The sequence below is a fragment of the Mobula hypostoma genome, chromosome 19, assembly GCF_963921235.1.
Source record: "Mobula hypostoma chromosome 19, sMobHyp1.1, whole genome shotgun sequence".
Classification (NCBI taxonomy): Eukaryota; Metazoa; Chordata; class Chondrichthyes; order Myliobatiformes; family Myliobatidae; genus Mobula; species Mobula hypostoma.
The window spans coordinates 14,536,854-14,560,210 of NC_086115.1; the positions used below are offsets into that span (position 1 = coordinate 14,536,854).

The 23,357-nt window shown below is 45.6% G+C and overlaps 1 protein-coding gene across 3 annotated transcripts in view; it reads right to left on the reverse strand.

The window, feature by feature from the left end:
* Positions 1-23,357, reverse strand: part of crtac1b (cartilage acidic protein 1b) — a 313,163-nt gene that overhangs the window by 179,216 nt on the left and 110,590 nt on the right. For all 3 annotated transcript variants that reach the window (XM_063071392.1, XM_063071393.1, XM_063071391.1), the window contains exon 5: positions 14,887-15,043. In XM_063071392.1, coding sequence (XP_062927462.1) covers positions 14,887-15,043 — 157 coding nt within the window. The remainder of the gene's footprint in view (positions 1-14,886; positions 15,044-23,357) is intronic.

A 23,357-nucleotide genomic window follows, 5' to 3' on the forward strand; every position in this document is an offset into this window, starting at 1 on the left:
GATGATCAAGAGGACAGCCAGAGACTTTTCCCCAGGGCAGAAATGGCGAATATGAGGGGCTGTGATTTTAAGGTAATTGGAAGAAAATGTAGGGGGAATATCAGTGGTAGGTTTTTTCACACAGAGAGTGCTGAGCGCCTGGAACAGCCACCGGGATGGTGGCAGATTAGAAACATTTATGAGACTCTTAGATAGGCACAAGGATGAAAGAAAAATGGAGGACGACAGTATGTGGGAGGAAAGGGTTAGATGGAAGAAGATGGAGCCAGTGAACAATGCAGCCAAAGGCAACATCCTCCAGACAGTTCAAGAAGTACTCCTTTCAATTCGTTTACATCTCCTTTTTCTTTCAAATGTGGTTCCGCCACCGTCGGAGTCTGTAATCTACATTTTGGCTTCATGCTTTCTGGGTGACCTGGGGCTTTGCTGTCTCGGAGAGGGTTTCGTGAGGCTCGGGCAAAACATACAGCCTCGAGGCCTAGAAGCCTGGAGTCGGGGCACAAGCCCATGATCGACTCCATTTCTCACCAATCTTGCCAATTAAAGCATCGAGGAAGATTAAAATCATCAAGGAGCGAGCTGCAGGTGAGCAGATGTTCAGCACAGCTTTCCAGCCTCTCGCTCACTGCTGGGGAAGGTGTCTGCATGTGACGGTCTCTCTCTCCCTCTTGCTCGATGCTGCTGAAAGTTCCTGCTTTTTCATAAAACCATAGGACAATGAGATATAGGAGCAGAATTAGGCCATTTGGCCCATCGATCATGCTCCACCATTTCATCATGGCTGGTCCAATTTTCCTCTCAGCCCCAATCTCCTGCCTTCTTCCCGTATCTCTTGAAGCCCTGACCAATCACGAATCGAATAACCTCCGACTTAAATATCAATAAAGACTTGGCCTCCACGGCTGCCTGTGGCAACGAATTCCACATATTTGTCACACTCTGGCTAAAGAAATACCTCCTCATGTCCGTTCTTAAAGGATGCCCCTTTATTCTGAGGCTGTATCCTCTGCTCATAGACTCTCCCACCATAGGAAATGTCCTCTTCACATCCACTCTATCAAGGCCTTTCACCATTCAAGAGGTTTCAATGAGGTCAACCCACTTTCTTCTCAATACTAGTGAATACAGGCCCAGAGCCATCAAATGCTCTTAAGTCATTCAATCCTGGAACCTCCTTTGAACCCTCTCCAGTTTCTGCACACCCTTTTTACGATAAGGGATCCAAACTTCCTCACAATACTCCAAGTGAAGTCTTATCTGCACTTTATAAAGTTTCAGCATTACATCCTTGCTTTTAGTCATAGTCATAGTCATACTGCTGGAGTCAGTTATCAAGGATGTGATAACAGCACATTTGGAAAGCGGTGAAATGATCGGACAAAGTCAGCATGGATTTGTGAAAGGAAAATCATGTCTGACGAATCTCATAGAATTTTTTGAGGATGTAACTAGTAGAGTGGATAGGGGAGAACCAGTGGATGTGGTATATTTGGATTTTCAAAAGGCTTTTGACAAGGTCCCACACAGGAGATTAGTGTGCAAACTTAAAGCACACGGTATTGGGGGTAAGGTATTGGTGTGGGTGGAGAATTGGTTAGCAGACAGGAAGCAAAGAGTGGGAATAAACGGGACCTTTTCAGAATGGCAGGCGGTAACTAGTGGGGTACCGCAAGGCTCAGTGCTGGGACCCCAGTTGTTTACAATATATATTAATGACTTGGATGAGGGAATTAAATGCAGCATCTCCAAGTTTGCGGATGACACGAAGCTGGGTGGCAGTGTTAGCTGTGAGGAGGATGCTAAGAGGATGCAGGGTGACTTGGATAGGTTGGGTGAGTGAGCAAACTCATGGCAGATGCAATTTAATGTGGATAAATGTGAGGTTATCCACCTTGGTGGCAAAAATAGGAAAACAGATTATTATCTGAATGGTGGCCGATTAGGAAAAGGGGAGGTGCAACGAGACCTGGGTGTCATTATACACCAGTCATTGAAAGTGGGCATGCAGGTACAGCAGGCGGTGAAAAAGGCGAACGGTATGCTGGCATTTATAGCGAGAGGATTCGAGTACAGGAGCAGGGAGGTACTACTGCAGTCGTACAAGGCCTTGGTGAGACCACACCTGGAGTATTGTGTGCAGTTTTGGTCCCCTAATCTGAGGAAAGACATCTTTGCCATAGAGGGAGTACAAAGAAGGTTCACCAGATTGATTCCTGGGATGGCAGGTCTTTCATATGAAGAAAGACTGGATGAACTGGGCTTGTACTCGTTGGAATTTGGAAGATTGAGGGGGGATCTGATTGAAACGTATAAGATCCTAAAGGGATTGGACAGGCTAGATGCGGGAAGATTGATCCCGATGTTGGGGAGGTCCAGAACGAGGGGTCACAGTTTGAGGATAGAGGGGAAGCCTTTTAGGACCGAGATTAGGAAAAACTTCTTCACACAGAGAGTGGTGAATCTGTGGAATTCTCTGCCACAGCAAACTGTTGAGGCCAGTTCATTGGCTATGTTTAAGAGGGAGTTAGATATGGCCCTTGTGGCTACAGGGGTCAGGAGGTATGGAGGGAAGGCTGGGGTGGGGTTCTGAGTTGGATGATCAGCCATGATCATACTGAATGGCGGTGCAGGCTCGAAGGGCCGAATGGCCTACTCCACCTATTTTCTATGTTTCTATGTTTCTATGTTTATTGATCCCAGGGGAAATTGGTTTTTGTTACAGTTGCACCATAAATAATAAATAGTAACAGAACCATAAATAGTTAAATAGTAATATGTAAATTATGACAGGAAATAAGTCCAGGACCAGCCTATTGGCTCAGGGTGTCTGACCCTCCAAGGGAGGAGTTGTAAAGTTTGATGGCCACAGGCAGGAATGACTTCCTATGACGCTCTGTGCTGCATCTCGGTGGAATGAGTCTCTGGCTGAATGTACTCCTGTGCCCAACCAGTACATTATGTAGTGGATGGGAGACGTTGACCAAGATGGCATGCAACTTAGACAGCATCCTCTTTTCAGACACCACCGTGAGAGAGTCCAGTTCCATCCCCACAACATCACTGGCCTTACGAATTAGTTTGTTGATTCTGTTGGTGTCTGCTACCCTCCACCTGCTGCCCCAGCGCACAACAACAAACATGATAGCACTGGCCACCACAGATTTGTAGAACATCCTCAGCATCGTCCGGCAGATGTTAAAGGACCTCAGTCTCCTCAGGAAATAGAGATGGCTCTGACCCTTCTTGTAGACAGCCTCAGTGTTCTTTGACCAGTCCAGCTTATTGTCAATTCATATCCCCAGGTATTTGTAATCCTCCACCATGTCCACACTGACCCCCGGATGGAAACAGGGGTCACCGGTACCTTAGCTCTCCTCAGGTCTACCACCAGCTCCTTAGTCTTTTTCACATTAAGCTGCAGATAATTCTGCTCACACCATGTGACAAAATTTCCTACCATATCCCTGTACTCAGCCTCATCTCCCTTGCTGATACATCCAACTATGGCAGAGTCATCCGAAAATTTCTGAAGATGACAAAACTCTGTGCAGTAGTTGAAGTCCGAGGTGTAAATGGTGAAGAGGATTATATTCTATTCCTGCTGAAATTAGTGCTAACATTACATTTGTCTTCCTCACCACAGATTCAGCCTGCAAATTAACCTTTAGGGAACCATGCACAAAGTCTTCCAAGTCCCTTTGCACCTCAGTTTTTTTTTGTATTTTCAACCCTTTCATTTCTTCTACCAAAGAACGTGACATACACTTCCCGATACTGTATTCTATCTGCCATTTCCTTGCCCATCCTCCTAATCTGTCTAAGACCTACCATAGCCTCTCTACTTTCTCAACACTACCTGCCCCTCCACCTATCTTCGTATTGGCTTCAAACTTTGCAACAAAGGCATCAATTCCATTATCCAAATCATTGATATATAACGTAAAAAGAAACAGTTCCAACACAGGTTCCTGTGAAACACCACTAGTTACCAGCAGTCAGCCAGAAAAGGCTTCCTATATTCACACGCTTTGCCTCCTGCCAATCAGCCATTGTCTCATCCCCGCTAGAGTCTTTCCTGTAATACCATGGGCTTGTAGCTTGCTAAGCAGCCTCATGTGGCACCTTGTCAAAGGCCTTCTGAAAATCCAAGTACACAACATCAACCAATTCTCCTTTGTCTATCCTGCTTGTTATTTCTTTAAAGATTTCCGACAGATTTGTCAGGCAAGATTTTCCCTTGAGGAAACCATGCTGACTCTGGTTTATTTTATCATGTGCCTCCAGTACCCTGAGACCGCATCCTTAATAATTGACTCCAACATTTTCCCAACCACTGAGGTCAGGCTAATTGGCCTATAATTTCCTTTCTTCTTTCTCTCTCTCTTCTTGAGGAGTTGAGTGACATTTGAAATTTTGCAGTCTTTCTGGACCATTCCAGTGTCTAGTGATTCTTGAAAGGTCATTACTAATGCCTTGACAATCCCTTCAGCCACCTCTTTCAGAACTCTCAGGTGTACACCTTCTGATCCAGGTGACTTATCTACCTTCAGACCTTTCAGTTTCCCAAGAACCTTTTCTCTACTTATGGTAACTTAACACACTTCATCTCCCTGACACCTGGAACTTCCACCATATGTCTAGTTTCTTTCACAGTGAAGACTGATGCAAAATACTTATTCAGTTTTTCCACCATTTTGCTGTCCCCCATTACTAACTGTTAGCCTGACTTTTCAGCAGTCCGATATCCATTCTCACACTTTACACTTTATGTATCTGAAGAAACTTTTGGTATCCTCTTTAATATTACTGGCGAGCTTACTTTTGTATTCCATCCTTACCTTAATGACTTTTTTAGTTCCCTTCTGTTGGTTTTAAAAAGCTTCCCAATCGTCTAACTTCCCACTAATTCTTGTTCTATTATGTGCACTCTCTTTGGCTTTTATGTTGGCTTTGACTTTTGTTAGCCATGGTTGTGTCATCTTTCCTTTAGACTGTTTCTTCCCCTTTGGGATGCACATATCCTGTGCCTTCCAGATTACTCCCAGAGATTCCAGCCATTGCTGCTCTGCTCTCATCCCTGTCAATGTTCTTTTCAAAATAATTCTGGCCAGCTTCTCTCTCATGCCTCTGTAGTTCCCTTTACTCCACCGTAATACTGATACATCTGACTTTAGCTTCTCCTTCCCAGATTTCAGGGTGAATTTGATCATATTATGCCCACTCTCACCGAAGGGTTCCTTTACCTTAAGCTCTCTAATCAATTCTGGTCCATTGCACAGCACCTAATCCAGAATAACTGATCCCCTAGAGAGCTCAACCATGTGTTGCTCTAAAAAGCCACCTCGTAGGCACTCTAGAAATTCCCTCTCCAGTAATCCAACACCAACCTAATTTTCCCAATCTACCTGCATACTGAAGTTCCCCAGGAGTATTGTAAAATTGCCCCTTTGGCATGCATTTTCTATCTCCCATTGTAATTTGTAGACCATATCCTTACTACTGTTTGGGGGTCTGTATACAACTCCCATCAGGGTCCTTTTACCCTTGCAGTTCCTTAGCTCTATCCACAATGATTCAACACCTTCCAACCCTATGTCACCTCTTTCTAATGATTTGATTTAATTTTTTTTTACCATCAGAACAATGCTGCCCTTCTGCCTTCCTGCCTGTCCTTTCAATACAAAGTGTTTCCTTGGATATTAAGCTCCCAGCTGTAATCTTTCAGCCATGATTCAGTAGTGCCTGCAACAACATACCTGCCAATCTGCCATTATGCTACAAGTTCAATTATATAATTCTGTAAACTACACACATTCAAATATTATACCTTCAGTCCTGTGAGTACCCTTTTCAATTTTTTCCACCTTTTACATTGCAACTCATCATGTAGACTGTCACTTTAGCCTATCAACAGCCTCTCCTGAATACACATTGCCTCTGTTTGTAAACCAGCTACCTCATCTTCAGCGCTATTATCCATCTTTTTTCTGATAATTCTTGCATTGAAATATACACAGCTCAGAACACTAGTCACACCATGCTCAATCTTTTCATTCCTAACTTTTTCTGTGGTCTTACCAACATCTGCCTCCACAACCTCTCCATTACCTGTTCTGGCATTCTGGTTCCCATCTCCCTGCAACTCTAGTTAAAACCCCATTGTGCAGCATTAATAAACCTTCCCGCTAGGATATTAGTCCCCCTCCAGTTCAGCTTTAAACTGTGTCTTCTGTACAGTTCCCACCTTCCCTGGAAGAGAGACCAATGATCCAAAAATCTTATGCCCTCCCTCCTACACCAACTCCTTGGCCACGTATTAAACAGTATAATCTTCCTAGTTCTGGCCTCACTAGCACGTGGCACGGTTAGCAATCCCGAGATCACAACCCTGCAGGTCCTGCCCTTTAACTTAGCACCTAACCCCCTGAACTCCCTGTGCAGAACCTCATCACTCATCCTCCCCATGTCATTGGTACCTACATGGAGCACGACCTCTGGCTGTTCACCCTCCTACTTCAGAATGCTGAGGACTCGATTCAAGATATCCCAGACCCTTGCACCCGGCAAGCTACCTACCATCTGGGAATCTTGTTCTTACCCACAGGTCCTCTTGTCAATTCCCCTAAATAAGGAATCCCCTATCACAGCATACCACTTCTCCCCCCCTCCACCCTCCCTTCTGAGTCCCAGAGGCAGACTCAGTGCCAGAGACCCGACCACTGTGACTCTCCTCTGTTAAGTCATCTCCCCCCTTCCCCCAACAGTATCCAAAGTGATATTACCTGTTGTTGAGGGGAATGGTCACAGGGATACTCTGGACTGGCTCCTTAACCCCTTTCCCCTTCCTGACTGTCACCCAGTTTCCTGTGTCCTGCACCTTGGGTGTAACTACCTCTCTATACGTCCCATCTATCACCCCCTCAGGCTCCCGAATGATCCAGAGTTCATCCAGTTCCGGCTCCAACTCCTTAACGTGGTCAGTTAGAAGCTGCAGCTGGATGTACTTCTCGCAGTTGTAATCGTCATGGACACTGGAGTCTCCCTGCCTTCCCACATCCCGCAAGAAAAGCATTTCACAATCCTGCCTGGCATCTCTGCTCTCCTAGCTGAGCAGATATAAAGAAGAGAAGAGGAAAAAAAATGAACATTTCATTCACAAACAAGAGAAAATCTGCAGATGCTGGAAATCCAACTAATACACAAAATGCTGGAGGAACTTAGTAGGTCAGGCAGCATCTATGGAAAAGAGTACAGTCATTGTTTCAGGCCAAGACTCTGGTCCTGATGAAGGGACTCGGCCTGAAATGTCAACTGTTTACCCCTCTCCATAAATGCTGCCTGGCCTGCTGAGTTCCTCTAGTATTTTGTTTGCCTTGAGCTTTTCTTTCCTTTGCTTTCTCTGGCTGAAGCCTCGGAGGACTTATGCCTCAAGATCACCACTCTGACTGTCTCCACTCAGACGATGGACACTGTGCTTGCTCCTGCCTTCCTTTAATTTGGTCTTACTAATCAATCCCAAATGCCGATTGGTGGCTGGTCAAAGCTCTTCTTTGCTGCCGCGAACCACTGCTGCCTTTTATGGTTCCTCTCTCCCTCTCCCTCGACACTGCCGGAGGATTGTACTGGGAATTAGGCAAGGTTTAATCAATGTCGTTTGTGGATTGGACTCTGCAGTTCATGCTGCAGAGAGTTTCTGGTTCCTGGCCGCTCTTTTTTTTTCTCGCTATTTTGGGAGATTCTGATTGGGGTGGCCTGCAGACGGCCTGCACAGTGCTAGACTGAACTGAGCTGAACTGAATATAACACGAGGACAATGTAAACACGAGGAAACCTGCAGATGCTGGAATTTCAAGCAACACACATAAAAGTTGCTGGTGAACGCAGCAGGCCAGGCAGCATCTCTAGGAAGTGGTACAGTCGATGTTTTGGGCCGAGTCCTAACGAAGGGTCTCGGCCCGAAACGTCGACTAATCTTTTCAATTGATGCTGACTGACCTGCAGAGTTCCTCCAGCGCATTGTGACTGTACCTCTGAACTGAATATGCCTGGACTCTTTCATTTTCGTGTTTTATATTCTGTATCTTTCACTCTTTTTTTGTCTTTTGCATGACTTTTTTGCACGTGAGGGGGGGAGGTTCATGTTTATCTGTGTTTCATGGATGCCTGGGGGAAAATAAATCTCAGTTTGTATACTGCATACATAATTTGATAATAAGTATACTGTGAACTTTAAGACTTTGACCTTAGAGTAAGTTAGGGGTTCAGCATACCATCACAGGCTGAAAGGCCTGTACTCTACTGTTCTGTCAGAGACACAAGAAACTGCAGATGCTGGAATCTAGAGCACATATTCTACAGGAGGAATCCAACAGGCTAGGCAGTATCAGAGGAGGAGAATGGAAGTTGATGTTTCAGGTCGAGACCTGACTTTCAGTCTAGTGCAGGGCCTCAACACAAAGTGTGAACCATCCACTTCTCTCCACAGACACTGCCTGACCCGCTTCAGCATACTGGACATGGCTACTAACTACTGGGAACTAGTTATCCCACTCTAGTTTTTGGTGTCACAAGAGACAGCAGGTGCTGGAATCTGAAGCAACAAATAATCTGCCGGGGGAGCCCATGGGCTGAGCGGCATCTGTGAAGGCAGAAGGTGTTAGAAACATAGAAAACCTACAGCACAATACAGGCCCTTCAGCCCACAACGCTGTGCCAAACATGTACTTACTTTAGAAATTACCTCGGGTTACTGATAGCCTTCTATTTTTCTCAGCTCCATGTACCTATCCAGGAGTCTCTTAAAAGATCCTATTGTATCCGCCTCCACCACAGTCACCAGCAGCCCATTCCATGTACTCACCACTCTCTACGTAAAAAAGCTTACCCCTGATATCCCCTTTGTACCTGCTTCCAAGCACCTTAAAACCGTGTCCTCTCATGTTGGCCATTTCAGCCCTGGGAAAAAGCCTCTGACTATCCACACGATCAATGCCTCTCATTATTTTATACACCTCTATCAAGTCACCTCTCATCCTCCGTCGCTCCAAGGAGAAAAGGCCAAGTTCACTCAACCTCTTCTCGTAAAGCATGCTCCTCAATCCAGGCAACATTCTTGTAAATCTCCTCTGCACCCTTTCTATAGTTTCCACATCCTTCCTGTAGTGAGGTGACCAGAAATGAGCACAGTACTCCGAGTGGGGTCTGACCAGGGTCCTATATAGGTGTAACATTACCTCTTGGCTCTTGAACTCAGTCCCACGGTTGATGAAGGCCAATGCACCGTATGCCTTCTTAACCACAGAGTCAACCTGCGCAGCAGCTTTGAGTGTCCTATGGACTTGGAGCCCAAGATCCCTCTGATCCTCCACACTGCCAAGAGTCCTACAATAAATACCATATTCTGCCATCATATTTGACCTACCAACTGAACCACCTCACACTTATCTGGGTTGAATTCCATCTGCCACTTCTCAGCCCAGTTTTGCATCCTATTGATGTCCCGCTGTAACTTCTGACAGCCCTCCACACTATCCACAACACCCCCAACCTTTGTGTCATCAGCAAATTTACTAACCCATCCTTCCACTTTCTCATCCAGGTCACTTATAAAAATCACAAAGAGAAGGGGTCCCAGAACAGATCCCTGAGGCACACCACTGGTCACCAACCTCCACGCAGAATATGACCCATCTACAACCACTCTTTGCCTTCTGTGGGCAAGCCAGTTCTGGATCAACAGAAAAAGTCCCCTTGAATCCCATGCCTCCTTGCTTTCTCAATAAGCCTTGCATGGGGTATCTTATCAAATGCCTTGCTGAAATCCATATACACTACATCTACTGCTCTACCTTCATCAACGTGCTTAATCACATCCTCAAAAAATTCAATCAGGCTCGTAAGGCATGACCTGCTCTTGACAAAGCCATGCTGACTATTCCTAATCATACAAACATATTATGCCTCTCCAAATGTTCATAAATCCTGCCTCTCAGGATCTTCTCCATCAACTTACCAACTACTGAAGTAAGACTCACTGGTGTATAATTTCCTGGGCTCTCTCTACTCCCTTTCTCGAATAAGGGAACAACATCCACAACCCTCCAATCCTCCAGAACCTCTCCCATCCCCATTGATGTTGCAAGATCATCGCCAGAGGCTCAGCAATCTCCTCCCTCGCCTCCCACAGTAACCAGGGGTATATCTCGTCTGGTCCCAGTGACTTAAACAACTTGATGCTTTCCAAAAGCTCCAGCACATCCTCTTTCTTAACGTCTATATGCTCAACCTTTTCAGTCCACTGTAAGTCATCTCTACAATCACCAAGGTCCTTTTCTGTACTGAATACTGTAGCAAAGTATTCATTAAGTACCTCTGCTACCTCCTCCAGTTCCATACACACTTTTCCACTGTCACACTTGATTGGCCCTATTCTGTCACATCTTATCCTCTTGCTCTTCACATATTTGTAGAATGCCTTGGAGTTTTCCTTAATCCTGCTCACCAAGGCCTTCTCATGGCCCCTTCTGGCTCACCTAATTTCATTCTTAAACTCCTTCCTGCTAGCCTTATAATTTTCTCGATCTCTATCATTACCTAGTTTCTTGAACCTTTTGTGAGCTTTTCTTTTATTCTTGACTAGATTTTCAACAGCCTTTGCGCACCACGGTTCCTGTACCTCATCATCTCCTGTCTCATTGGAACGTACCTGTGCAGAACACCACGTAAATATCCCATGAACATTTGCCACATTTCTTCCGTACATTTCCCTGAAAACATCTGTTCCCAATTTATGCTTCCAAGTTTCTGCCTAATAGCCTAATTGCCTTACTCCAATTAAAACGCTTTCCTAACTTGTCTGTTCCTATCCCTTTCCAATGCTATGGTAAAGGAGATAGAATTGTGATCACTATCTCCAAAATGCTCTCCCACTGGGAGACCTGACACCTGACCAGGTTCATTTCCCACTACCTGATCAAGTACAGCCTCTCCTCTTGTAGGCTTATCTACATATTGAGTCAAGATACACACCTGAACACGCCTAACAAACTCCACCCCATCTAACCCCTTGCTCTAGGGAGATGCCAATCAATATTGGGGAAATTATTGCATCTTTCCAGAATCTGTCTCCCCATCTGCTCCTCGATGTCCCTGTTACTATTGGGTGGTCTATGAAAAACACACAGTGGAGTTATTGACCCCGTCCTGTTCCTAACTTCCACCCACAGAGACTTAGTAGACAGTCCCCCCATGACTTCCTCCTTTTCTGCAGCCGTGACACTATCTCTGATCTGCAGTGCTACACCCCCACCTCCCTGTGCTTTCTGAAACATCTAAAACCTGGCACTCTAAGTAGCCATTTCTGTCCCTGAGCCATCCAAGCCTCTGTACTGGTCACAACGTCATAGCTCCAAGTACTGATCCACGCTCTAGGCTCATCCACTTTGTTCATGATACTCCTTGCATTAAAATAGACACATCTCAAACCATCGGTCTGAGCGCATCCCTTCTCTGTCATCTGCCTGTCCTCCCTCTCACACTGTCTACAAGCTTTCTTGATTTGTGAGCCAACCACCCCTTTCTCTGTCTCTTCAGTTTGGTTCCCACTCCCCCAGCAATTCTAGTTTAAACTCTCCCCAATAGCCTTAGCAAACCTCCCTGCCAGGATATTGGTCCCTCTCAGATTCAATTGCAACCCATCCTTTTTGTACAGGTCATGCCTGCCCCTAAAAAGGTCCCAATGATCCAGAAATCTGAATCCCTGCCCCCTGCTCCAATCCCTCAGCCACGCATTTATCCTCCACCTCACTCTATTCCCATACTCACTGACAACTATCCTCAGTTGTCAATGTTTCAGGTCAACGCCTTAAAAATTAGCTCTGCTGCTCTATCTTATGGTCTGATCAGGAGCACAGCCCTCCTCAACATTGATGGCATCTACAGAAGATGCCGACTCAAAAATACTGTATCTATCATCAAAGGTCCCCACCATCTGGGATAGACCATCTTCTCACTGCTGCCATCAGGCAAGAAATATAGAACCCTGAAGTCCCACACCACCAGGTTCAGAAATAGTTACTTCAACCTTACAGTTCTTGAACCAACCAGCAGAACCCTAACCTTACTCAGCCACAGAAGACAATACACCACCTCTTGGGGTTGTCTTTGTGTCTTTGGCTTTTTCCCCCACTGGGGTTATAGAGTCAGGGAGCAATACCTCATGAGTATAGGCACTTCAGCCAAATCAAACAATGCCAACCACTGTATCTCAATCTCAATTTCCTGTGTTTGGCCCATATCCCTCCAAACCACTCCACTCCATGTACCAATCCAAAGAACTGCTATTGCATCAATACATTGGGACCAGGTTAGGTCCTCAGAGATATTGACACACAGGAACTTGAAATTGCTCACTTTCTCCACTTCTGATCCCTCTATGAGGATTGGTATGTGTTCCCTCATCTTACCATCAGGTGTTTGGTCTTACTGACGTTGAGTGCAAGGTAGTTGCTGTGACACCACTCATCTAGCTGGTATATCTCGCTCCTGTACGCCTTCTCATCACTATTTGAAATTCTGCCAACAATGGTTGTATCATCAGCAAATTTATAGACGCATTTGAGCCGTGCCTAGCCACACAGTCGTGGGTATAGAGAGAGTAGAGCAAGTGGGATAAGCACACACCTCTATGGTGTGCCATTGTTGATTGTCAGTGAGGTGGTGGTGTTACTTACAATCTGCACAGATTGTGGGCTTCTGGTCAGGAAGTTGAGGATCCAGTTGCAGAGGGAGGTAACGAGGCACAGGTTCTGTAGCTTTTCAATCAGGACTGTAGGAATGATGGTGTTAAGTATTGAGCTGTAGTCAAACAACAATATCCTGACATAGGTACTTGCATTGTCCAGGTGATCCAAGGCTACGTGGAGAGCCATTGAGATCACGTCCGTCGTAGACCAATTGTGGCGATAGGCAAATTGCAGTTGGTACAGATCCTTGCTGAGGCAGGAGTTGATTCCATCCATGACCAACCTCTCAAAACACTTCATCACCGTAGATAGGAGTGCTACTGGACGATAGTCATTAAGGCAGCTCCCACTGCTCTTCTTGTATAATTGTTGCCCTTTTGAAGCAGGAGAGAACTTCTGACCGCACAGTGAGAGGTTGAAAATGCCTTTGAATACTCCCACCAGTTGGTTGGCACGGGTTTTCAGAGCCTTACCAGGTAGTCTGTCAGGGCCTTACTTATTGCAAGGCTTCACCCTCCTGAAAGTCAGCCTTGGAGACTACAGGGTTGCCCAGTGCTGCACGGTTCCTCATAGCTGTAATTTTCTTCTTTTCAAAGCGAGCATAAAAGGCATTGAGTTGTCTAGTAGTGAAGCATCGCTGCCTTTCATGATGCGAGTTTTGCTTTGTAGGAAGTAATGTCCTGCAAACCCTGCCAGAGTTGATGTCCATCCAATGTCACCTGCAACCTTGCTCTGAATTGATTCTTAGCTCTTGAACTAGCTCTTCACAAGTCATACCCAGTTGTACAGACCTGGATCGCCAGAATTAAATGCCATAGATTAAATACCTTCATCCATGGCTTTTCATTTGGGAATGCACAGTAAGTTCTCGTAGGCACACACTCATCCACACAAACTTTAATGAAGTCTGTGACAGCAGTGGCATATTCATTCAGACTCAAAGATGAATCCCTGTATACAGTCCAGTCTACTGATTCAAAGCAGTCCTATAAACACTCCTGTGCTTCCCTTGTCCATACCTTCCTGGTCCTCACTACTGCTGCTGCAGTCTTCAGTCTCTGCCTATACTCAGGGAGCAGAAGTACAGCCAGGTGATCAGACTTCTCAAAGTGAGGGCGTGGAATAACACAATAGGCATTGTTGATGGTGGTGTAACAGTGGTGCAGTGTGTTGTTTCCTGTGGTACTACAAGTGATTTGTTGATTATAATTATTTAGAGACATTTTTAAGCTGGCCTGGTTAAAATTCCCCAGCATGACTGGGATGGCATCGGGGTGTGCTGTTTCATGCCTGTTGATCACATTACACAGTTTGTCTAAAGCCTGTTTGACATTGGCCTGAGGTGGGATGTACATCGCTTCCAAAATGATCATTCAAATCTGCCTCAGTAAATAAAATGGCCAGCACTTGAAAGCAATCAGTTTTGAAGTAGCACCAGTGCATGTGTTTGTGTTCAAAAAGCCAGTGATTTTTGTCACTGATAGTTGGTGAGAAATAAGCAGTAAGACGATTCAGAACTGTTCTGCTCACTGCCGTTTCAAGCATTCAGGCTTGGAGATGCCTGGAACACCAGGGAGTGAAAAAGGAACAGTTAAGTACAATGAGGAATTTGAAGGTATCAACAATCATCTTAAATGTTACAATGAAAATGAAGATTTGCAAGATGCAATCATCTAAAGCATTATATGAAGACAGTCCATTATTGGCACCAGGTGCTTGCACTGATTTTGTTTATTTACCTTCAATCAAAAGAACATGACTAATGAATTCCTCCATTGATAACTACGACAGAGTTTTACAGTACTGCTGAGGTATAGGTTCTAATTCATTCTGTATTTCACTTAAATACGTCAATTGTTACCCAGTTAAATGGTAGTTTATCTTTTTTATACATTTAACTATTTCCATGAAACTTTGGCTAATAGGGGCAGCCACTTAATTGGGCGAAAATGCTTTGGTCCCAATGTGTCCCAGTTGATTGGAATCTGCTGTACAAGGTTTTCGTTGTGTCTGTATCTCACTGTACTTGTGCAAATGACAATAAACTCAACTTGGTGATACCACTACCTCCCTATTTCATCTCTGCTTTTTTACTTTCACTTTGTTCATCAGAAAATGTTGATCCTTTCATGAGGTGTGTTACCTGTGTACTTGTTAACCCCTGCCTCTGCTGCCACGTTGGAAAGTGCGATGATCCCCATTGAGACGTTACTGCCAACTTCCTCCATCTCTATCAGTGCGTGAGGGCCGATGTTACCGCTGGCATAGTTGGCCACATAAACAGAATATTTCCCGGTGCCCTGAGAAAGAAAGAGAGAAAAATCAGATGGTGAGTGGGCAGCAGAGTGGGAGGGGGGCTTCTGGACAGGATAAGTAGAATGCAGGACTCTGGGGTACAGGAGAGCTGGGACATTATATTGGAGTTGTACAAGACATTGGTGAGGCCATTCCTCTAATGTACAGTTTTGATCACCCTGTTATAGGAAGGACATCATTAAGCTGAAAAGAGTGCAGAGAAGGACTACAAGAAGTATGTCAGGATGCGAAGGCCTGAGTTATAGGCAGTGATTAGGCAGGCTCGAGGGGCAGCCATGGGCACTCACATGGGCCCCAGCCCTGCCTGCCTCTTCAATTGGCTATGTAGAACAGTGCATGTTCAAAGCCTTCCCTGTTTATACTTCCCAGCTCTTCCACTGCCACAGTGATGACCACATTGGTGCTGCTTCATGCACCCATGTTGAACTCCTCAACTTTGCCTCCAACTTCCACCCTGACCTTAAATTCACTTAGTCCATCTCTAACACCTCCCTCCTCTTTCGCGATCTCTCTGTCTCCAGCCTATCTCCTGTGAAAATGCTATTCCCTTTTTTCAGTTTCTTCGCCTCCACCACATCTGTTCCTAAGACATGGCTTTCTGTTCCAGGACATCACAGCTATCCTCTTTCTTTAAAGAACGGGGTTTTCCTCACTTCCACTATTGATACTGCCCTCACCAGCATCTCCTCCATTTCCTGAACATCCGCTCTCAGCCCATCTTCCCGCTTCCTTGACAGTGATAGAGTTCCTTTTGTCCTTACCTACCACCCCATCAGCCTCCATATCCAACACATTTTCCTCTGCAACTTCTGCCATCACTAAAGAGATCCTACCTTGAAACATACCTTTACCTTCTCCCCACTCTCTGCTTTCCAAAGGGATCGCTCCCTCCACGATTCCCTTATCCATTCATCCCCCCCCCCACTAATCCCCCTCCTGGCACTTATCCCTGCGAGCAGTCTAAGTGCTACACCTGCCTATACACCTCCTCCCTCACCTCCACTCAGGGGTGTATGGAGTGTCTAGGGAGGGGTAGCACCTCAGGTGGGGGGCACCTACCGTGCCCTTTTTCAGGGCAGCTCATCCACCTTTGGTCCCCACCTGGCGCTCAGCTCTCACCTGTGGTTCCAGGTAGCTATAACATGCGCAGCGGCCACACTCCTGGTAAACCGTCTCGGCAGACTGGCCAAACCAGGTGAGGGTAGCATACGGGTCTTCGACCCTCGGTGAGGTAAGGGATCTGCCTGTCCCAGCGTGTGAAGTCTGGCCATGGCGGATTGAGCGGAAGAGACCAATTAATAGTCCAACGGTCAAGAAGGCAGGCCAGCAGGTGTTGGTGGAGCACTAAGAGCACGACAAGGCACTTAGACTTCCTGGTCATCCACTGCAAGTGGTGTGATCTCTTTAAACTCACCCGGCAGAAGGCAAAGGCAAACTACTGCTGTAACCTGCCAAGTATATGATGTCCCAATATGTCAGAATGGCGTGGAGGGAAATCGTCCGCCAACTGGAAGTTCCAGATGCGACCTAACAATGACAGGGCCCCAGACAGTCCTTGCAGGTGAAGCAGCACTTCATCGGTGAATCTGCTGGGGTCGTCTATTTTGTCTGGTGGCCTTCTGTACATTACTGAGACCCATCGTAAATCAGGGGACCGCTTCATCGAACACCTCCGCACCACCCACCACAAGCGGGACTTCCTGCTGGCCAAACATTTTACTTCTGTTCTGACATGTTGTTCAAGGCTTCCTGTTGTGCCAGGAGGAGCCCAGCCTCAGGATGGAGGAGCAACACCTTATTTGGGTAGCCTCCAACCTGATGGCATGAATATTGATTTCTCCTTCTGGTAAACAAATTTCCCCTCTCCCACCTCCATTCCCTACTCTGGCCTTTTCTCTCTTCTCAACTGCCTATTACTTCCCCCTGGATCCCCTCCTCCTGTAGTTCACTCCCCTCTCCTATCAGATTCCTTCTTCTCCAGCTCTTCACCCTTCCCACTCACCTGCCTTCACCTATCATCTTCCAGCTACCCTCCTTCTTTGCCCCCCAAAATTTTTATCCTGGCATCTTTGCCCTTCCTTTGCAGTCTTGAAGACGAGTCCTGGCTCGAAACATCGACTATCTATTCATTTCCATAGATCTGCCTGGCCTGCTGAGTTCCTCCAGCATTTTGCGTGTGTTGCTTTGGATTTCCAGCACTTACAGACTTTCTCATGTTTATGATTTAGAATGTGACCTTAGTCTTTAGAGCGTAAAGATTAGGTTAGGTTAATTTGCCAGATGTACATCAAAACATACTGTGGAATTGTGCCATTTCATCAAGAAAGCACTGGAAGTACCCCAATTGTTGTCATACTGGTAGAGCCAAAATAGCATGCTCACATCGTGCTAACCCCAACGCGAATGTCTTTGGAATGTGGGAGGAAACCAGAGCACCCGGAGGAAACCCACATAGTCACGGGAAAAACATACAAACTTTTTACAGACCACAGCGGGAACTGAACCTCACTCTTATGCCTGGCACTGTGAAGCACTACAAATAGGAGACTGTTGAGATGACTTTATAGAGATGAATTTACAGAGATGTACTGTATAAAATGATGAGGGTTTGGGCACATTGTTAGGTTGTGTTGGTTGTTAATGCATTTCACTGCATGTGTACATGTGATAAATAAATGAATTAGAATATAACTCTGAATCTCATTGGGATCACTGTGTGATCCAGACTGAGGTGCTGCCTTCTCAGTCACACGGACAACACACGAGAGCATTAATTGCTGTAGCATCACACTGAAGACACACTGCCATGCGGTCCACATCCTTTACCAACAGATTAACCATTTAGTAGAATCACAATCAGGTTTAATATCACTGGCATAAATTGTGAAATGTATCACTTTACAGAAACAGTTTATTGCAACGCATAATAAAAAGTAATTTACAATAAGAAATATATAAATTAAATATCTAAATATCAATTTAGATACCTAATTCCAGTCTCCCTGACAACGACACCTGCAAGAAGTGCATCCAGCTGCAGCTCCTCACAAACCGTGTTAGGGAACCGCAGCAGGAGCTGGATGACCTCCGGATCATTCGGGAGAATGAGGAGATTATAGATAGTAGCTACAGGGAGGTAGTTACACCAAAGGAGCAGAGGACAGGAAATTGGGTCACTGTCAGGCGAGGGAAGAGGAAAGGGCAGGCAGAGCAAGGTTCCCCTGTGGCCATTTCCCTCAACAACAAATATACCGCATTGGATACTGTTCAGGGGGATGACTTACCTGGGACAAGCTGCAGTAGCCGGATCTCTGGCACTGGGTCTGGCTCTGCAGTGCAGAAGGGAGGGGGGAGAAAGAGGAGAACGGTAGTGATAGGGGATTCGATAGTTAGAGGTGCAGATAGGAGGCTCTGTGGTCGTGACAGAGAATCCAGGATGGTTTGTTGCCTCATACATCAAAGTTGCTGGTGAACGCAGCAGGCCAGGCAGCATCTATAGGAAGAAGCGCAGTCGACGTTTCAGGCCGAGACGAAGGGTCTCGGCCTGAAACGTCGACTGCGCTTCTTCCTATAGATGCTGCCTGGCCTGCTGCGTTCACCAGCAACTTTGATGTATGTTGCTTGAATTTCCAGCATCTGCAGAATTCCTGTTGTTTGGTTTGTTGCCTCCCGGGTGCCAGGGTCAAGGATGTCTCTGATCGATTGCATGACATTCTGAAGTGGGAGGGTGATCAGCCAGATGTTGTGGTGCACATCGGTACCAATGACATAGCAAGGAAGAGTGAGGAGGTCCTGGAGAGTGAGTATAGAGAGCTTGGTAGGAAGTTGAAAAGCAGGACCTCAAGGGTGGTAATCTCAGGATTGCTACCTGTGGTACATGCCAGTGAGGGTAGGAATAGGATGCTCTGGAGGATGAACAAGTGGCTGAGGAACTGGTGTAGGGGGCAGGGTTCCAGATTTCAGGATCATTGGGACCTCTTCTGGGGCAGGTGGGACCTGTACAAGAGAGACAGGTTACACTTGAACTACAAGGGGACCAATATCCTTTCAGGGAGGTTTGTTAGTGCTATTGGGGAGGCTTTAAACTAGATTTGCAGGGGGATGGGAACCAGAGTGCCAGAGCTGACAGTGTGGCTGGGGTGAAAATAAATGATGTTAAAAGTTCAAGCAAAGCCACAAAATAGAAAGGTTGTGAGTGGTGGTAAAAATATTCTGTGTATATATTTCAATGCTAGGAGTATTGCAGGGAAGGCGGATGAGTTGAGGGCGGGGATTGACACGTGGAATTATAGCAATTAGTGAAACTTGGCTACAGGAGGGGCAGGACTGGCAGCTTAATATTTCAGGGTTCCGATGTTTCAGATGTGATCGAGGCAGAGGAATGAAAGGTGGTGGGGGGGGAGGTAGCATTGCTTGTCAAGGAAAATGTTACAGCAGTGCTCAGGCAGGACAGATTAGAGGGCTTGTCTACTGAGTCTTTATGGGTGGAGCTGAGAAACAGGAAAGGTATGGCCACATTAGTGAGGTTGTGTTATAGATCAACCAATAAATAGTGGACAGTGAGAAAGGTTTTCAGAGCCTGCAGAGGGACTTGGACCAGCTGGAAAAATGGGCTGAAAAATGGCAGATGGAGTTTAATACAGACAAGTGTGAGGTATTGCACTTTGGAAGGACAAACCAAGGTAGAACATACAGGGTAAATGGTAAGGCACTGAAGAGTGCAGTAGAACAGAGGGATCTGGGAATACAGATACAAAATTCCCTAAAAGTGGCGTCACAGGTAGATAGGATCGTAAAGAGAGCTTTTGGTACATTGGCCTTTATTAATTAAAGTATTGAGTATAAGAGCTGGAATGTTATGATGAGGTTATATAAGGCATTAGTGAGGCCGAATCTGGAGTATTGTGTTCAGTTTTGCTCACCAAATTACAGGAAGGATATAAATAAGGTTGAAAGAGTGCAGAGAAGGTTTACAAGGATGTTGCCGGGACTTGAGAAACTCAGTTACAGAGAAAGGTTGAATAGGTTAGGTCTTTGTTCCCTGGAGCGTAGAAGAATGAGGGGAGATTTGATAGAGGTATATAAAATTATGATGGGTATAGATAGAGTGAATGCAAGCAGGCTTTTTCCACTGAGGCAAGGGGAGAAAAAAACCAGAGGACATGGGTTAAGGGTGAGGTGGGAAAAGTTTAAAGGGAACATTAGGGGGGGGCTTCTTCACACAGAGAGTGGTGGGAGTATGGAATGAGCTGCCAGACGAGGTGGTAAATGCGGGTTCTTTTTTAACATTTAAGAATAAATTGGACAGATACATGGATGGGAGGTGTATGGAGGGATATGGTCCATGTGCAGGTCAGTGGGACTAGGCAGAAAATGGTTCAGCACAGCCAAGAAGGGCCAAAAGGCCTGTTTCTGTGCTGCAGTTTTTCTCTGGTTTCTAATTAAATTAAATTAGTTGTGCAAAAAGAGTGCAAAAAAACCAAAGGAAAACAAAATAGCGAGGTAGTGTACATGGGTTCATTGTCCATTTAAAAATCTGAAGGCACTGGGGAAGAAGCTGTTCCTTAAACAGAGTGTGCGTCTTTAGGCTCCTGTACCTCCACTTTGTCGGTAGCAATGAGAAGAAGGTATTTTCTGGATGATGGGGGTTCTTAGTGATGGATGCCTCCTTTCTGAGGCATCGCCTTTTGAAGGTGTCCTCGACACTAGCCCATGGCAGAGCTGGCTGAGTTTGCAGCTTTCGTCAGTTTGTATGAAGGATCCTGATTCTGAATAGAGAGTGATTGCAGAGATGGGCACATCTCCATCTGTTACCAGATCATGGTTATTTATGATCATTTTTCAAGCACTCTTGTGCATCAATTCCATTTTTATGCTGACAGCTTCATTGATAAATGATGCTTGCTGCCTTATCTCTGCAGAAGATTGGAAGATTATTCCCAGGATATCCTTCGGAGTGCATATCCTCGATGACGGGCTGGTGCCGATGAATTATGTCTTTTGGTTCTGAACTTTCCCATTTAATTCTCTTGTGGGATTAATGAGGGAGATTAATTTTTGTTCATCAGGTGATAGTTGTCAAGCTGTCATCCTACAGAGCTGTCGGATCACAGGGTGTGGACATCACAGATAACACCAGCATTTACTGTCCGTTCCCGATTGCCCCTGTCCTGGGGGGTGGGGGGGGGCAGTTAAGAGTCAACCCACGAACAATCGAGACCAGGCTAGGCCATCAGATTCCCTACCCTGATGGATATCAATGAACCTGATGGATTTTTAACCCCAATCCAGTAGTTTCATTAACAATGGAGATTTTGCAGAAGCTGGAAATTCAGGGCATTACACACAAAATGTTGGAGAAACTCAGCAGGTCAGGCAGCACCAGTGGAAAGCAATAAAAAGAGTTGATGGTTCATAGAACATAAAATAGTACAGCACAATACAGGCCCTTCGGCCCACTATGTTGTGCCAACCCTCAAACCCTGCCTCCCATATAACCCCACACCTTAAATCCCTCGGGCCTAGTACCATCAGGCAAATTCCTCGGGCCTAGTCCCTTCATCAGGACTGGAAAGAAAGGAGGAAGAAGCCAGAATAAGAATGTGAAGGGAGGGGGAAAGGAGTACAAGCTGGAAGGTAATGCGAAGGAAGGTAGATAGACTAGGAGATGTCTATCCCTATCGGTGGGGGAGGGCGTATGAAGTGAGAAGTTGGGAAGTGTTAGGTGGAAAAGGTAAAGGGCTGAAGAAGAAGGAATCTGACAGAAGAGGAGAGTGGACTCTGGGAGAAAGGGAAGAAGGAGATATACCAGAGAGAGGCAGGTGTGGGGAGGAGAAGGGGTAAGAAGGGAGCCAGAATAGGGAATGATAAAACAGAGAAGGCAAGGGGGGAGGAATTCCTGTAAGAGAGAGGAATTGATATTCACACAGTCAGGTAGGAGTATTTTCATTGTTGCTCATTAATTCCAGATTTATCTAACCCTTAAAATGTAAAAACCCCAGCAGTTGTGGAGGGTTTTAACTCAGTCTAAGGTTACATGATCCACAACTCCTATAGCTGGATGAGTAATTTATTGGCTATGGTGCTGTGGTCATGTCCCCAATGATTTTTACCTTCTTTTACAGATGGGTCAGAGAAAGTATTCTATCCAGATGCATCACAGCTTGGTACAGAAACGGCTCTGCCAAAAACTTGCAAGAAGTTGCAAAGAGCTGTGGTCACAGCTCAGTCGATCAGCGAACCTCCTCTCCAATGACCACACGCAAGTGCCATCACAAAGACGGCACTTCCACTTTCCAAAGTGTCTGCTTAGGTTCGGCATGCCACCTAATCCTTTTACAAACTCCTATAGATGCAGAATGGAGAGTACATTGACTGGTTGCATCACAGTCTTGTATGAAACCCCAACACCCTGGACTGGAAAAGCCTAGAGCAAGTGGTGAATACAGCCAAGTCTATCACAGGCAAAACCCTCCCCACCATAGAGCACATTTACAAGGAGTGGTCCCATATCAAAACAGCATCTATGATCAAGGACCCCTACTGCCAGGCCATGCTCTCTTCTTGTTACTACCATTGGACAGGAGCTACAGGGGTCTTAGGTCCCACACCGTTAGGTTCAAGGACATTTATCACCCTACAACCATCAGGCTCCTGAATTTGTGTGGAGCCACAACTCTGAACTGATTCCACAACCTACAGACTCACTTTCAAGGATTCTACAAAGCATGTTCTCAGTACTATTTTTTTGCACAATTTGTCTTATTTTGCACATTGGCTGTTTGTCAGCTTTTATCCATGTATAGGTTTTAATCAGTTCTATTTCTTTAGTTTCCAATAAATGCTGGCAATAAAATGAATTTGATGATAGTATATAGTCACATATCTGTACATGAATAATTGATTGAATTTGACTGTGACTCTGCCTACACCTCTTGCTGCCTCGGAAAGGCAGCGAACACAATCAAAAACTTTACCCACACTGATCATTCTCCCTTCTCCCACCCACCGCCCTCCCGTTCGTCAGAAGCTTAAGAACATGTACCACCAGGGTCAAGGACAGCTTCTATCCCACTGTTATCAGACTCTTGGAAAATGTTCTCATACGCCAAAAGGTGAACTCTTCATCTCCTAGTCTATCTCGTTGCGTCCCTTGCATCTTATGGTTTACCTGTGCCTGCACCGCACTCTCTCTGTAAATGTAAAACTATATTCTGCATTCTGTTGCAGTTTCCCTTTTTGTACCACCTCAATTTACATATGTATTGAATGATCTGTCTGGATTCAGATTTATTTATC